Here is a 17,402-nt window from a genome sequence, read left to right as displayed (position 1 = left end):
AAAATCTCCTGGAGAATGCTTTGAGTAGATGCTACCAACACCTGCAGGTAATGCAGTGTGACAATCGGAGACTGAAGGCAAAGAACAGGAGTACTAAAGTCACTCAGGTAGAGCATGAAGGGCGGCTACGAACCAGAGTGGCAGGAGGAAGTCAGGGGAGAGCAGAGATGAAAGCCAGGAGCCTCAGCGCCCACAAAACAGGGGAAATCAACAAAGGCGAGGTCCAACTCTGGGGTCAGGACAGAGACACTAGAAAAGAATAAGGCTATCTAGCAGATTGGAGTCCAAAAAGCAAGCACATGTGTAGGAAACCGAAGGCTGATAAATGAGAGTATGGGAGGTACCAAGGCAGGCGCATCCAACCAGCAAAGGGCAAGGCCAACCCGGAGGGCCTTGTCTGAAGTAGGTCTTTTTTTATTCCTGTTGATATTCTGAAGCACACACTGACTTCTGTGTTAACCCCGTCTCTCTCTCTCTCTCTCTCTCTCTCTCTCTCTCTCCTTTTAAAAGAAGAGAGGAAGAGGGATAAAAGGGAGAGACAGAAAAGGTTTATCTGCCAGTAAATACCTGACCAAAATTAAAACCTCTTACAGGTAGACTTGTAATAGTAACTTAAGTAAGTTTATCTCAAACTAAAATCTTCTGTTTTCCACGTTCTTGTACCAAGTAAGCAAACTGTTGAATGCGGAGACCCTGAAGACGTGGTCAAGCAATCTGGGCTTTGCCTTCATGAATGGACTGGCTATTATCAGAGGGGCGGGTTCATTAATTGACAGTAGTCTCTGATAAAATGATGTATTTACCACCACTGCTACTTCTTGGACCCCACTTTTCACCATGGGACTACTCAGCACAAGGGGATGACGGTGTTTTTCATCTTCCAGGTGTCGCCTTCCCCACTGTGAGTGCATGGTTTATTCACATTAATAATTTGCTACTCAAATAAGCACTGCACTGATAATTGAAGCTAAGTCTAAGAACCTTCTAGAAGATTTACCACAATTCTAAAACTTCCAGTTTAAAGACTCAGAAGAGCTGTTTAACCTGCAAGACCAGCTAAGGAAAACCACTGAGTCCTTCACTCTTGTAGGCCACTGCCATTCTTTTAGTTCACTGGCAATTTTCCTAGTATATCAATAGCCAAAGTCATTTGTAGCTACCAAAGAAAAACTAAGTTTTGTTTATTTGTTTTTTCTAGACAGGGCTCCTCAGTAGCTTAAAAATAAGTAGGTGTGGTCACGACATTCTCAAGCTCTAAACAGATAGAGACAGAGACAGTGCTGAACAGCCAAATTATAAAGGCGGCCGCCCCAACCTTTGCCAGGAAGAGATGCTAGTAGGTGAAAACATTGCCTAAATATAGGCTGCTCGGCAGCATCTCTGACCAGAAGCCTGGGCAATCCCATCCGTGCTAATTCATAAGTAAACCTGTCTCCGTCTATAACAGCTGTGACTTCACCTTTCTTCCTCCAGCCTCGGGAAGGCTAACGGACCAATGCCCTGCCCCAGGCACAGACTCTCCCTCTGACCTGCAGAGAACCCCAGCCTGCCTCGGCCCACCACAACATACAACCAGAGACGGCAGCAATGAAATCTGTCACTGTCACTTGTTGAAGTACTTGGGATCCTAAGGGCCAGCTTAGGGTCTTCCCGTGTCAAAACAGAAGACAGAGAAAAAGTTACTATAATTATTCAAGCCAAATGGCTTATTATTATATGATATTTAAGAGGCAGACATCTAGCCACAAATACATTCAAACATTATTTCCTTTAAAACAAAGATGACACTTTATAAATGATGTTTCTTCCATGGTACAAGTTGGTAGTAAAAGACTGAGTGACCTCAGCAGAGTTTCTGAGCGCCCCAGTAAGTAAAGAACCCTGCTTCTTGTTCTGCGCTACAAGCTGTGTATGTCTCTACTTAGGAAGAAATTAGACAACCGTGGATTGGCTGAATGTTTCCTCAAAACCTCACTTGACTAGCAATGCACACTGTCTCAAATGTCACTGCAATTCTTTTCTGTTATTTTAATAAATCATACTTAGTTAAATCATGAATTAAACATCTGTTACCCTTCAATCTGTAAGCGGTGACACTAAGTTCTCAATTAAAACTTAAAGTTACCTTATGAAAAGATACCACACACCTAGCTCCATGGACAGTATCTGACAGGTACTCGGTCATGAAATACAGAGGACAAGTGCAAGCAGCATTTGAATGGGAGGGCGTCACAGGCACCCTGGCTTTTATTTAATGACCTAGCTGACCGTTTACTCCAGTGCACATCAACAATGCCTCAGTCTACAGAGCAGCACTGTTGTTTTCCAGGGAAAGTGTGCAAGAAGAAACCGTGATCTGCCGGTTCCTAAGTCCTTTCTTCCTTTAAAATAATTAGGATCCTGGATCGACAAACATCAAGAAACTTCACGAAAGGTCAATGAAGAAACACAAGGATCTAAAAACAGCATTACAAAGCTGAGGAGATACTTGGATCGCAAGCTATATATTTGCCATCCCTTGGCTTCCATTTGTAAAAATATTACAATCGTAACGACAGCAGTCACTGTGCCAAGTTAGTTCTGGGCACCGAATACGACTATCATGGAAGAAAACCTGTGTCTTCAAAAACAGAAAACAAACAAACAAACAACATAACAGATGTACAGAAAAACTTCCTGAAAGTGTGGAGAATAAGGGCAGAAGTCCAGAAACAGAAGTCACCAGGGAAGCGGTCAAAAGAGGAATCACAGACTGACCTTGGCTCCTTTGCACTCAGCTGTATTATGGTTTTTTTTGGCAGAGAATCTTGTGAACTTTGCTTCATATCCTGTAGGGAAGGCATAGTCTTTTTAAATTTTACTTTTAAAAACGAAGCATCGAAATTAGCTATCAATACTACCTTGTAAAATTTTTGTAAAGAACATAATATGGGGGCAGGCAACAATCCTCTTTCAAAGTATATGAAGCAGGTCAAAATTCAAAGCAAATAATCCTAACTTGCAAATGTGTGTGTGAGAGACAGAAATCACACACACACACACACACACACACACACACACACACACACAGAGAGAGGGGGCGGGGAGACCACCAGGTGACAGACACAGAGACAGAGACAGAGAGACAGAGAGATGAGACTATCAGACCCGAGCACAGCATGCATTACTGGGGCTAGAACCCACTATGGGTTGCTTCATCTTCTAACTAAATAAACCCAAGTGCTCGAGAAAATTCTCCCAAAATTTTTGCTTTCTGCATCTCATATCCTTAGGAAATACACATCTACTTCTTGTGTTTTTTCACTTTAAAATGAAAATTTGTAATCATGACTTGATTACAGGCATCCATCTAAGAAAATATTGAATAACATCTCTAACTCCAGATGTGTAAATTCAAATTGCATATAAAATTCCAAATCCCAACACTCATAAAAATATACCAATGACAACTAAGTTACAATTTTAAATATCCAAGTTGCCAGGAGAGTATGTAGAGGGTATCAGCCATCCTCTAGATGGCTCTGCCTGGGTGAGGGACAGCATGTCCCTTTCTGGTGCACTTTCTGCTAAACTAACCCCAGAATGAGCCAGGCAGATATCACCACCCTATTCACACATAATGAAAACGAACTAGGAAAACTTTCAAGGCCCTCACAAGGGAGTCCTGGCAGAGGCCAAGAGCTAATCTAATTCCTTAAACTCCACACCCCCAATGCACATGTCTCAGTACTGTCCACAACACTCAATGAACCTATCCTGATACCAAAAAGAACCTTAAAAGCAATTTCACTAAAAGCACTAAAAGGGGTTTAAAAAAAATTCAAGTATACAAGAGGTTTCTAATTATAGCCAAGCAGAATAACTAATTATAATGAAAGTGTTCGAAAAGCCTATCTATCTGTTTTACCTACCTTGAAATAAGTTCACTGGGTCATTGTTCATGCTAAGATTTAAGCAGAATGAATTACATACAGAAATCAAATGCAAACATATCAACAGAAAAGCGATGGTTGAATATGCAGGCATCTATATAAGTAATACAAATTCTTTAAACAATGAACGAAACAAGTCTTACACTTTACTTTAATATAATTTTAATGGAGCTCCTAATCTCTTTTTTAATATAAGAACAAAAGAACCAAATGGGTTTTACAATCATAGAAGAAATCAACTAACCATCTCTAAGAAGGTGTCGGAAGTCTGGGACTGATACATCTTCTTGTCCTTTAAAATGAGAAGAAATGCAGAGTCTCCAATTATCTTCTCCAAAACATTTAATGACTGAAAGAGTCTGTAAAGTAAAAGTTTATTAGTTTTCATCTTATATTCACAAAGCTAAACACGTAACGATTATGTACGGTCTAGCTCTTTGCTTTCCTCTCTAACTAAGTATTAAGGGGAAAATGGCAAATCAGAGGATACACCAATAAAAGTTCAGCTAAAATAAAACTCTCCTGGACATACCAAAGTAACACCAAAATATTTAAAATGCTTGAAGTTTTTATAAACATGCCACATAAGAAGATCTATGCTGATAACTCCAAGAGCTACAAAAGAGTACGTTGCATTGCAATTATTGACTTCTTCACCCTAGAAAAGTTGGGTGTTACTAAAACAGCAAAAGAAGATATACTATTAACTCCACCTTAGCAAGACTACCCAATCTGTCTGTAAGCTATCCCTGAGAATTAACAGTGATATCTGGTTGGATTAATTTCATGTTCTTGTTCAACACAATGACGAAGAAAAGTTCTCACAGATCTGAATGATGGGGCTGTCTTCATCATTGCTGCTTTTCTTGCGCATCGACGCTAATAACTATGCTCAAGTTTTACTTTGTGTTTGAGGGACAAAAGCTGACCTAACACACTGATGCCCAGCTCTGGGGTGCAGACCTGTGGGGTCTGTGGTTTCCCCAGTACACTCTCCATAGAGCACTTATAACTGCTGCAGCAGGCCCCGAGGGGAAGGACTTGGTGTAGAATCTCTATAATTTTCCAAACCCACACTTGTACAAGGCTTTATAGACCAAGCATCCTTAAACAAACAATTAATGCAGGAATCCGCAATGCAAATAAGCTTTGTCAACCATGTCAATTGATGGGAATGACCTATTGTGCTTAGAGAATTGACCATGCTTTCTCTAATGCAGGGAGCAATCTGCTATCTATGTGCTAAGACATGTTTGCTAGCACTTTGTAACTACAGCCAAAAGCAATCCATAAAAGATTGCTCAGCATGTAAGAGGCTGAACCAGTAAGATCACCACAAAAGTGACACCAGCCAGGAATAAAAAGTGAGTTCAAGCCTGAACTAGAGAGGCTTTGTCTCAAAACAAAAATCTCTAAATAAATTAGAAAACAAAACCGAAACCAAAAAACAAAACTTCCTTTTGCAGAACGCAAACCCTTAAGTGTACATGATCAATATTATTAATAAAACAAACTTACATTGTAAATCTCTAATACTAATAACAAGTTCTTACTATTATCCATATAAATTTCTCAGCATGCCCTCATGTTTGCCCTTAGTAGTAAGTGTTCTCAACAGACTCAAGGCCAGATGGCTGAAGGTAGTTTAGCTAAGGGAATAATTCCTTCAGCCCACACTTGTTTCTATTAGCTGTGTGTCTCTCCTTATCAGACAGCTAAACCTGTAGAGTCATGTTCAACAATAGCTGAAGCTCAACACGGGCCCCAGCATGTTAAAAAGTGCTAATTAAAGTGAGTTATCGGCACCACTGATGTCTGTATCTGTCCCATGCACACACAGTGTCCTAATAAGATAGCAGGGAAGGAGAAGGGAGCAGTCCCCAACCAGCTCCTCATGGCACACGGCTGCTTTGTTTAAAACAGGGCCAAATGAGGTAGTAAATAAATTCAAGAACACGGGGCACAGGTCGGAACAAAACTTTAAGCATTTAACCCTGTCATCATCAAGAGATTTCTCCATTTATGGTCATGGCTGCTGTTTAAACAGCTGGTGCCATGCCTGTCGGTCAACAGTTTCATCTGACTATTTAGACTCTCACACCCTCTTTTCGTTTAGGTTTCTCTCGCTATTATGATTACAACACAGGGAAAACTGGAAGACTTTTCAGTCTTTCTGTAACTGACTTCTTCCCTTCTATCGGCAGCATTATCTGCATGTGAAACTGAGTAGCCATCGTGTGTCCCAGGCGGCTTCAACTTTTTATCCTGTCGTAATTAAATTAACCTTCAAATATGTCATGAGACATTCTTTGTCTCCATCTTAAAACAACCTGGACTCCAGAGTGAAGTCTGAGACAGTCAGGGCCACACAGAGAAACCCTGTCTCAAAAAAAAAAAAAAAAAAAAAAAAAAAAAAAAAATGAAAACTAACAAATAGGCAAATATTTGGCTACTGTTGAGAGCCCTCAGACCCTCCCTGGGGGAAAGAGAAAAAGTTGGAAGAGCCTAAACTCCTTGGGCGCTGTGTCGCTGGCAAACTGACTGGGTGATGGACAGGCGTTTAAATGTGACATGAAGATAAACAGGGAATGCTCTTACTAGCCCTCAGTCCCTGGCTTGCACAATTGTTCACAGGGACATGCCTGTCAACGTGTGAATGAACAGCCTTCAACAGTAGGCAGTGCTAACTGCCTCTTTGTCTCTAATTCTCTAACATGTGTTTGGAAATGGCTTCCTTGAAAGTGTCTGTGCTAATGACTTGATAATTGTTTACGACTTTTCAGTTGAAGTGTGAAGCACTGGCAGAGTAAATTCACAAATGTCAACAACAGTTTGAAAATGGCTGTGTCTTCCCATCCCCTCTCACAGGCAGTGCCACACAGGTCTGGCTTATTTAGCTGAAGTATCAGAAACTACATCGGGTGCCCGGTGCTGGCCTCCTACAAAGGACACACGAGACAGAGAGTGAACAAAAGTTCAGTGTCCTGTAGTCAGGTACCTTTGCCACAGGAGCAGGCTAGAGCAGAGGGCTAGAGCTTCGCCACTGCCCTGTGAGTACCAGACTTACTTAGAAACTCTCAGAGGCAAGAACGAGAACAAACAGGTATTGGCCTTGCTTTCCAACTGCTTTCTGTAAGAGAAACACTGACGCCACCGCCATGACGGCCAGCTCAGCCTCTGCACACAATACGTTCAGCAAAATTCAGAGAAAACGGAGAAGCTATTTAAGATGCTACTTTAGACATATTTTTGAAGGAATAAATTCCATAGTGAGGCTTTAAGGATATCTGTTTCCTCTTCATTTCTAGAAAACTAGTTAAAATACTGTAACCAAAGACTTTAGCACTTAGTGATGTCAATTGCAAACCAACTGTTTAGTATTGAGCTGATGTGCTCCATAGACTTGTTAACAAAACAATTCAAGTTTTAAGTGTATAGGAACATCACACCATATGTCTGATGATTTTAAAATATTACAAAGTTATAGCATCTTGTATGCGTATTTCTTAGCAGAGGGAATTAAACTAAAAACTCCCATGCATGGTAGACAACTTTTCTACCACTCGGTCCCACCTCCACATCCATGCACAATGATGAAATGGTAAGAAAATCTAGATGAAACAACAGTCTACACATAGAAAGACGATGGGTAAGACGCTTGTCCAATGTGAACCCTCCCTGAGCAACCTCAGCTGGCACGATGGTAGAGACCTCCAGCACTGAAGGCCAGCTTTTTTCCACTGCCCCGAAGACTTCAACCTTTCCGAGCCATAGGGTACACACAGCTTCCAATTCTTCACTACTATCCTTTAATCTAAAAAAATCTTTAGAAATAACTGAGCACCTGCTTCCTCAATCGGGAGATCCTGTACCTCCGTGTCCCGGCCACCATTCACACTTCCGACTGCTTTCGCCACCCATACACAACTGACTTATTCCAGTCCTTTCTGGTTACCCTGGCATTTTGCTCTTCCCTTCAGGGTCGCTCTAAGATTGTGTCAAGCATCCAAGAACAACTGGGTGTAACAGAAGACAGGATCAAGCTACTGACCAGAGGGTACCCTGACTGCCAAACTGAACTCAGGAGAAAGCAGGACTGGCTTTAAGACACTGCTTAACACCTGGAGACTGAAGTCGAAAGCTGGGGCTACCATGATGCTTCCACAGAGTTCTGGAGAATTGGTGGTGTTTGTCTATGGCAACACATAGAACAAATAACACTATGTATATGATCTGATATACACTAGCAGCTTCATCTACACACACACACACACACACACACACACACACACACACACACACACTTTTATGACTCAAAGTTAAAAGGATTTTACTTGAACCCGTGTTTCTATAATTACATTACCTGGTACCATAATCCACAACCACCCAATCTTTCGAGGTTCCTGTGATGGCATCATGATGCTGAAAGAGTCCTAAGTTCCTTCTGGCTTCTGTCAGTGTTGTGTAGTGGGGTGATGCGAGGAACTTACTTATCTTGTATTTCTGAGCTTCCTTCAAGGCCAAATAGTAAAGAATTTCAGCAGCCCTGAGAGTATAGAAGAGTCATTAATATGTTTTCTGAAACAAACATTTTAGCTTGTAATCACTAAGGCCTTTGTTGTTGTTGCTTTCATTTTTGAGACAGGGTTTTACTATGTAGACCAAGCTAGCCTTGAACTCATAGAGATTCACCTGTCTCTACTCACTGGTGCCAGATTTAACACATACACTACCATGCCTGGCACACCGATGATTTTCAATTATAGTGTTTAAAAAGAAATTCACAATTTCAATGCACACTCTTTATGCAGAAGATACCAGTGATAATTTTCCTAAGACACCAACGCAGCACCTATCTAATGTATTTAAGTTCTCGATCACCAATGATTACTGTGTTTTCAGTGACTCTGGAAAGAAGCCCGAGCCTTTGGTAGGAAGCTGGTCCACCTGTACATCACACAGTGACAAAATGACAGCAGACAGAATGAGATGCGGCCTGGCGTGGGCTTCTGGGACCTCAAAGCCCACGCCCTGGTGGCACACCTCCTCCAACGCTGCCGCACCTCTTAATTCTTCCCAAACAGTTCTACCAACTGCGAACCAAATTTCCAATCTATGAGCCTCTGAGAACAAACTACCACAAAAAGCAAGTAAGACTGTTGTTGTACTGAACATTTTTTGTTTAGGGTTTTGTTTTGTTTGTTTTATTATTTTTTTTTAAGACCAGTTTCTACTGTGTAGCCCAGACTGGTCTCCAACTCACGCAAACCCTCCTACATTAGCCTCTTGGGTGCTGGCTTGAGCGCTGTCCATCATTTTCATGTGTTTTAAAGACTACAATGACGTTGGGACAAGAATAAGAGCTTATGGTTTTGAAGACATGATGTTTTTAAAGGCATCATGGACCAAAAGGCCTCAGAAGGGTCTGCATAACAAACACACTAGAGAGAATGGATAAAGTACCTTGGAAGTGCTTTTTTTAAAATAAGAAGTCATGAGCTATCTAAATTGTAGAAACACGGGAAACATACAAAATAACCACCATTTCAAATTTCTTTGCCAGACTCCTGCCATGGGAGTGAGTGGGTCAGAACTAAACAAATCATGTGTGTGCCCACTCACATCATGGTAAACATTCTGACTCTGGAAACAATAACTATGCTAGGATGCTGTTCTCAAGCCCCTAAGGCTGCGGTTTTTATCACAGTTCCTCATGTTGTGCTGACCCCCAACCAAAAGTTATCTTGTTGCTACTTCATAACGGTAATTTTGCTACTGTTATGAATTGTAATGTAACTATCTGATATGCCACCCTCTTGGGGATCATGGCCCACAGGTTAAGAAACATGGGACACTATAGGGCTATCTTTAAATATTCCACTAAAGACTTGGAAATTATTCTTTCCCTTGCATGTAATGTGTGCTAGGAACTGAACTCAAGATCTATTTTTTTCTTTGTATCTATCTCTATGTACACTTTATAAATGATAATGGAGTATTACTGCCAGACAATAAGCTTGTTTTTACATAAATTAATATGCTCAGAAATTCAAAACTACTGCATACTTTTTTTGCTTTGCTTTGCCATAAAGCATAATTTAAAAATCCATTCTTAGTCATAACCACTGCACCTTGAATATATTTCATAAGTTAATATATTCACTACTCTTATCCATTAGAAAATAATTAACACTTAAAAATCACTACTTCATTGGTATAAATCTTCATACTATCTATCATTTATTCCATTTTATCATGAAAGATTCATAACAGCAGATATTACTTTATGGATGTTTCCTCAGTATATGAAAATTATTTTATAATAGTGTAAATATAACACATGTAATAAATATATTACAAATATACTCCTTACATACCTGAGATTTTCTTAAAGAAATGTATGATTTTTTAAAAAACACCTTTCTAAAATGTATTCGCAAGACATTAATACACAAAAGAGGGTGGGTTAAGATTTTAATGTCAAGGCTCAGCAGGTGGCAGTTTGGTTCCAGTTCCCAGAGTTCACATGGAAGCTCCCAGCCCTCTGTAACTCCAGGCCCAGGGGATGTGATACCTTTTTCTGACTTCCCAGGCATCAGGCACACATGGCTTATACATACATATAAGCAAAACACACATATACACAAAATAAAAACAAACAACTGTTAAAAAAAAAATAAAAGACCATCTTGAAAACAAATTTCTCAGCTCGGTCACAGGTGAAGGGAAAGAGGCCTGGGCATCTCAGGCTAGTTCGCTTCACAGAACATCTGTTTCCTGATGTGACCACATGTGGCTAGAGCCATGTGGATGAAACAAAGACTCCAGTTTTCGGCCACGCTGGCCACATTTCCATAGCTGTCACAGTGGACGTCACAGAAATGTGAAGCTCTCTCTGTCACTGACTGACATTCCTACTTGATCATGCTGTTTGATGTTCTTCTGCTTTCTAGCTGCATTTCCACAGAATCTGATTACTTATTCAAACAATCATTTTCTTGCCCCAATTCTTATCTCTTTCAATTTGTTCTAAGCAGGAACATCATAGCTATAGAAAGGTGCTTAAAATAAATCAGAACTGAGCTGAGACCTCTGAAGTTCTCCCACATAGAATGCACGCTCGTCTTAGAGTGTGCACTTAGAAGCCCACTTGCCACTGCTGAGAAGCCCTGGGTGCCTCTTTAACTCCAACAGTTCAGCCTGCTAGGTTACCTGCCTGCAGATCACATGGTAGTACCACCCACTGTCAACACAGAACAGAAACAACACAGGAAAAATCATCAGAGAAATACAGGATGCAAATGGAAGGAAACACAATTCAATAAACTGCTTTTCACTCAGAACAAGAAAAGTGTGATAATTTGATTATGCTACGGAGACATATTCTGACTGCATTAAAACCACTATAATTACATTAAATATATAGGCACCACAGAAAGGATTGTGCAAACTCTATTAAAATGCTATGGTGATGTAAAGCATAAATAATGGAACTGTTTCAAGGCCTAGTACCTCAAGCGAGATTCCATGATTCTATCCATCCGTTTGTAGAATGGTCTGGAAGTGAAGTACCCACTCCAATAGTGGTCGTCTCGGTCGGCGTAAGTGAAGAAGTCTCCACTCAGGACGGGGAACAGGGACTGGCCACTCTTCTCCGCTGCCCCTGCTTTTTCCAATGCATCGAAATAATCAGATAAAGTTCCAAACTGAATCTAGGAAGTAAAGTTGGAGAGTTGTGTTTTAATTATTCACGCTTATCTTAAAGTGGTTACTTCTTAGTCAGAAAGGAAAAATTCTTAAGTATTTGGGACGAGTTTCCAAGTTGACATGAGTCCAAAGGTTACACTTATGAGGGAAATGTGGGGAGCGGAGGGTTCCATAGACTCCTTCTTTGACTTGCACCGTGACCCAAACTGAACTAAGAGAAGCTGTGCCTACCTAAGCAATTTAAAGAACTACTTACATCTACACGTCTATCGACACAAGAACCATACAAAGGCTCAAAAAACACTGTAGGATCCAAAGAGTAGTTCAGAAGTCTGGAGCCATGCTTAGCCTCAAGGCATCTCGCACATCGTGCTTCTCCTGGCCTTGGTTCTTGTGAGAGAAGGGTGAGGCTTTGAGAACAACAGGGAATTCACGAAGAGGACTGACTTCCTCTACACTGAGTAGAAGTAAAGCAGCAGGAATGACAAGAACTCCAAGGCTGGTCTGAAGGGACAGGGTAGGATGGGAGGGACAAAAGTCCTGGAGGGTATAACTCAAGGGGAGGGCTGCATGTCCGCCACACTCCGTATGGGGTGGGGCACATGCCCACTCACTGAAGGGGACGTGAAGACCTACCGGGAGACCCACAAGAAGGACAAGTGAAGGAAATCAGCACTTAGTCACATTAAAAACGTAAGAGCCAGAGAAAAGGAGGGACACCCGGAGGGGGTTCTCACCTGATGAAGCGACTCTACAGACCCAACAGCAACTGGCTAAAGTCCACACACAACGAAAGTCACTACATTTATTACTAGGTTACGAGATGCAAGGTTACACTACAAAGGCCAGTGGCATTTTATACACAGAATATATCCAACTCGTGATGCCAAAAAGTTAACTGCTCTCATCTAGAACCACAGATGCAATACAATCCTAACACAAGATCAATGTGGGTTGGGGGAAGACCATGAGGCCTCAACCCTGCACAAAGAACTACGGGCAGTTAAGGGATGCTGAGAGGAGCCAAACGGTCTTCCAGCATCTATACCAAATGTCCAGCCCTGAAAACACACACACAAGTAACACTGCACAGACCGAGCAGGTTATATTTAAGGAGATGCAGGCACGCGCACACACACACACACATATGCATGATCAACAATTCATAAAAGAGGCCATGAATTCAGAAGAGAACAGAGCTGAGTGAATAGAAGGGTGTGAAGGCAGGAAAAGGAAAGGGGGGTGATGTCATTATAACCTCAAAAGATAACGAAGTAACTCTCTAAAAAAAGGGATGAGGAGGGTGGTGGAGACCCAAGCATCATCTAAAAGAAAACAGGCAGAGGCTTGTGACTCCCTGAGCTGGAAGGTGTCTCTGCAGCAGCTGGTGACAAGTGGGAGGGGCGTTGAGAGGCTTCTGCAGAGTGTGAAGTCCTCAGCTTGATGCTGGGTGATGCTTTTAAGTTAAAAGAAAAATGTTCTGCATAACCGTTTGTACAACTTTTTGTATATGGTATTTCGATAAACTATTTTCAAACTTGTTTTTACTGAGATTACAGGAGAAGAAATGGGAAAATAACAAAATTATGGTCGAATTCTTCAGGGTCAAGTAGGAAATCAGACTAGAAATCATTCCCAAATAAGATGCATTTAGAGGGCTTGGGAGACGGCTCAGTGGAAAAGGCGCTGGCCACAATGCGCGAGGACCGAAGTCGTGATCGCCAGAGCCCGCATGAGAAACCCACACAGCGGTGTGCCCCTGCGGCCCAGGGCCAGGGAGGTGCGGACAAGTGGTCCCTGGGAGTCATCAGTCAGGCGAGAGAGAGCGCCTCAAATAAGATGAAGAGTAACCAGAGAAGGTACTCGATGTGACCCTCTGACCACCACACTCATGCACACAAAGATACCTTCACAGAGCCTTCTTTGATCATGTATGAGCTTCACTTTTGAGGACACAGATTTGCATACACCTCTTTTGCTCAACCTCATACGCTTGCAAAAATTTAACTGTAAATATCTGGGATCATTTTTTTTTTTTATTTTAATTTATTGCTGGGCTGGAGAGATGTCTCTGTGGTTAAGAGCACTGGCTGTTCTTCTAGTGGACCCGGGTTCAAGTCCCAGCACTCACAAGGCAACTCATGACTCTTTGTAACTGTAGTTCCGGGGACCTAATACCCTCACACAGACATATATGCAGGCCAAAACCAATGCACACATTATGTGCACTGCTTCATTTACCTGGCATTATGAGTTTTTAAGACTTTCTACACAGAGACAGCTCTTCCCCCCACAGAAGCACTGTGCTGCGGGTGGGTAGATGACTATGACAAACACTGGAGAGTGAACTCCCTCACATACTCTAAGATGCATTTGAAATATGACTTTGATGACCACATGCGATAAATATATCAGACTGAAACTTGTCTTACGTAACGAATAAGGAAACTCCAGCCTGTCCAGATTCATGTCTCTAAATAATTGCTAATTTCTGGTATGATAATAAGAGAATGACTATAGGTTGGAACGGAATCCCTATCATTTAGACATCCGTTCTGAAAATGTTAGGGATGAAGCATGGCGCCTGAGATCTGCTCCCGAAGGCTGCTGGAGAACACACCAGAACCAAGGGAGGCCATGAGTGCTGGAACTGAGCTACGGAGCTAAACAGGAAGCAGCTAGCTGCCTCTGCGCTTTCCAGGACATTTTAAATTTCCCACAAGTCAAAAAACAACAACAGGCAAATGGTTCTTTTCAAGATCTTCTCACTGAGGAATGCAAATGAATTCTCTGAAAACAAGACTTTGTAAACTCATGACACACGCATTCATAACGCCCAGTCAAGTGACTAAGTCACGAGGACACGGTGAACAGAACAATAAGCTTCCCAGGCTGTAAGCAAAGTGGACATTGCTGAAAGAGAGGACTCGGCTTAGTGGGGACACAGCCATCCCTCTCTAACCCAAGCACAGATGTCCTCACGTAAGGAGGAAGGGTGACTCTTGGAAACAGAACCACAGGGTATGGTAAGCTTAGCTTTGTGGGGTAGAGGAAGTTCCGGGATGTAGGACTGAGATGCTGGATGCTGTGCTGGGGTCTCACTAAAGGATGGAGGCTCAGCTTCACAGACATCAACAAGACCGTCTCATTACCTTCACTTTAAGATGGGGTTGGGAATTCATGTAATTAAACAGCTGCTCGTAATTCCTGTACTGCAGATCCCACTCCGTGTACTCACTGTACCGGAAGTCGTCTCCTAGAGGAGCTAGGAGAACTTTAGTACGGAACAGTTTTGACTTCTTCCGGTACTGATCTAGCAGCATTTGAGCCCTGCGAAGGAAAAAAGAGGAAATGTGAAGATTATACCAGAAAAAAAGGGGACACTGTAGCTCAGTAAAAAGGCAACTCGAGATGTCAAAAGTGTACTATCTGAAACAATATTATTGATTTAAAAATTAGGTAAAGTGAAATTTGTGAGACGTGCCTTTGGGGGATGCCAGGCGGGGTAACCCTGAGAACACAGGAAGATAGGCCCATGAATGAAACTGGAAAAGCAGAAGGACCCAGACTCATTCAGTGTACACAAAGTCAAAGCTTTGGGAACTAGTGTTCCAGCGGCAGGACAGGTTTTTGCCTAGTATTCCAATTTTCACTTCAAAGACAATGCAAAAGTAAACTCCAATTCCCAATATAAACTCACAAAAGTACCTCAAAGAACATCAATAAGCAGTATTTTATAAAAGCAACATTTAATTCAACTTAGAATCCCATATGGACTTTCTGAAGATGTATAGTGTCTGAAACTGCTTCGCAAATAAAATTTCAGCAATCATTTAGCAGCTTGATAAGAAAAATATAATCATATTGACCACATGTAATATAAACTCTTAGTTTTCTGAGATTAGCATTTGGTGAGATATTTAATCTTTATTACCACCTTGACCACTGATTTGGACATGCAGTCCTATGTGCTTGCAGGAGACAAATATAAAAGACTGCTTGCTAAGTCAGGGTAAGACAGCCATTCTATTTCCCTGCTGTTGTTGTGGTCTGTCAAGTTCTCTTGGCCTTAGCCAAATCTGGGTGTACCAACGTCGCTGTGAGACCTAGGGTGATTGTTCAGGTGGCTTGCTGTTTCTGTCCTTGCTGCACCTTTTGGAAGTTGTCCATCCGCATTTCCTGTCTACTCTAGTATTGTTAATTTCCTTCTCAGGTCTTGATGAGGTTGAAGATTAAACTATCACAACTATTATTCTCTCTTCCTAGTTAGATATATTAGGTACTAGACTTATGTTTTCCAGCTTAGGACAACTCTATTGTAAACTCCATTATGCCCTCACCCTAGGACTAGATATGTAGGTCATTTTGTTCTCGATTTTCCTTTTCTTAGAGCACACTTGTTATTCACTGTTCTGTATATAGTTTTGTATTAAGCCTAAATCTTTTCTTTAGACTAAAAGGGAAATTGTAATGAGATAGTCCTTCTGTAGCACTGACCACGCCCATTGGGGGGTGGAGCCATGGGCGGAAGTGACCTGTGGAAGGAGGTCTGAGGGGGCCAGGAAAGGCGCTCTCTTTCTGGCGTGACTCGGACAGGAGAGGATCGGGTTGAATTTCCTGGTGTTCATCTGTCTAGGTTGTAAGTTATTTCTCCCTGAATAAACATCTATTTGGCCTATTTGTTTATCCTGATCCTTATTTACCGCGATACACCTTCATCAGCACCAAAAGACCAAAGGGGACCTCCGCAGCTGAGTGGACAGGCAGCATGGCCCATCGCCAGCTTTCTCTTCTCACTACGGCCTCTGATAAATACAGCACACGCTCATTCTCAAATGCCTGATCAACCTCTCCTGGGCCTGGTCAGCAGCACAACCATGGTGAGGTGAGAATCTGATAAAGCATGACTTCACAGACTCAACAAGACTGACACTGGCCTGCTCCAATGAGGGGCTCTCACCGGCATACGCCTTTATGACAAGGTGAAATGACCCAAACATTTTTTCAAGTTTTGAAATTAAAATACAACTATATAATTTCCCCTTCCTTTGCTCCCCTCCAACCTTTCCCATGTAACTCCCTGCCCCTGCTCTCGCCTAAATTAATGGTTTCTATTTCTGTAATTGTTGATTTGCCTGTGTATGTGTGTATGAACCATATTATGTGTGTGAATGTGTGTGTATTAATGATCTGTGTGTATGTGTATATGAATGATCTGTGTGTGTGAATGTGTGTGTATGAACGATCTCTGTGTGTATGAGTGATCTGTGTGCGTGTGTGTGTATGAATGATCTGTGTGTATGTGTATATGAATGATCTGTGTGTGTGAATGTGTGTGTATGAACGATCTCTGTGTGTGTGTGTGTATGAATGATCTGTGTGTGTGTGTGTATGAATGATCTGTGTGTGTGTGTTCAGCCTTAATAAGAAAACCTGTAACTGCCACTTTACTAAAATACACATTTTAAAGTAATTTTCAAATACATAGGTACGATAACATATAAATCCCAATTTATTTATAAATCTAACAACATATAAACAGAATTCTCTCCTCATTATGTACTACCGTTCAACCACCCCCAGATAGCCTTCCCCTTTTTGTCTCTCTTATTTATAATCTCTATTTCTGATACATATGTATGTAACTATATACAGAAGACATGTATACACATGATGTATTAATATATTGCACACCTCTCCCTGTAAGTGTAGGAATTGAACTGTGTAATGACCAAGTGAGGCATTGTAGGTAACTTGAAGTGA

The 17,402-nt window shown here is 41.6% G+C and overlaps 1 protein-coding gene across 1 annotated transcript in view; it reads right to left on the bottom strand.

The window, feature by feature from the left end:
- Window positions 1-17,402, bottom strand: part of Man2a1 (mannosidase alpha class 2A member 1) — a 146,372-nt gene that overhangs the window by 65,093 nt on the left and 63,877 nt on the right. The window contains exons 8-12 of the mRNA XM_051190883.1: window positions 14,792-14,969; window positions 11,445-11,644; window positions 8,296-8,478; window positions 4,177-4,291; window positions 2,758-2,828 (exon numbers count right to left, since the gene is read on the bottom strand). Of these exons, the coding sequence (XP_051046840.1) occupies window positions 2,758-2,828; window positions 4,177-4,291; window positions 8,296-8,478; window positions 11,445-11,644; window positions 14,792-14,969 (747 nt within the window). The remainder of the gene's footprint in view (window positions 1-2,757; window positions 2,829-4,176; window positions 4,292-8,295; window positions 8,479-11,444; window positions 11,645-14,791; window positions 14,970-17,402) is intronic.

The sequence above is a fragment of the Phodopus roborovskii genome, unplaced genomic scaffold, assembly GCF_943737965.1.
Source record: "Phodopus roborovskii unplaced genomic scaffold, PHOROB, whole genome shotgun sequence".
Taxonomy (NCBI): Eukaryota; Metazoa; Chordata; class Mammalia; order Rodentia; family Cricetidae; genus Phodopus; species Phodopus roborovskii.
This window is presented reverse-complemented; position numbering and strand designations above follow the sequence as displayed.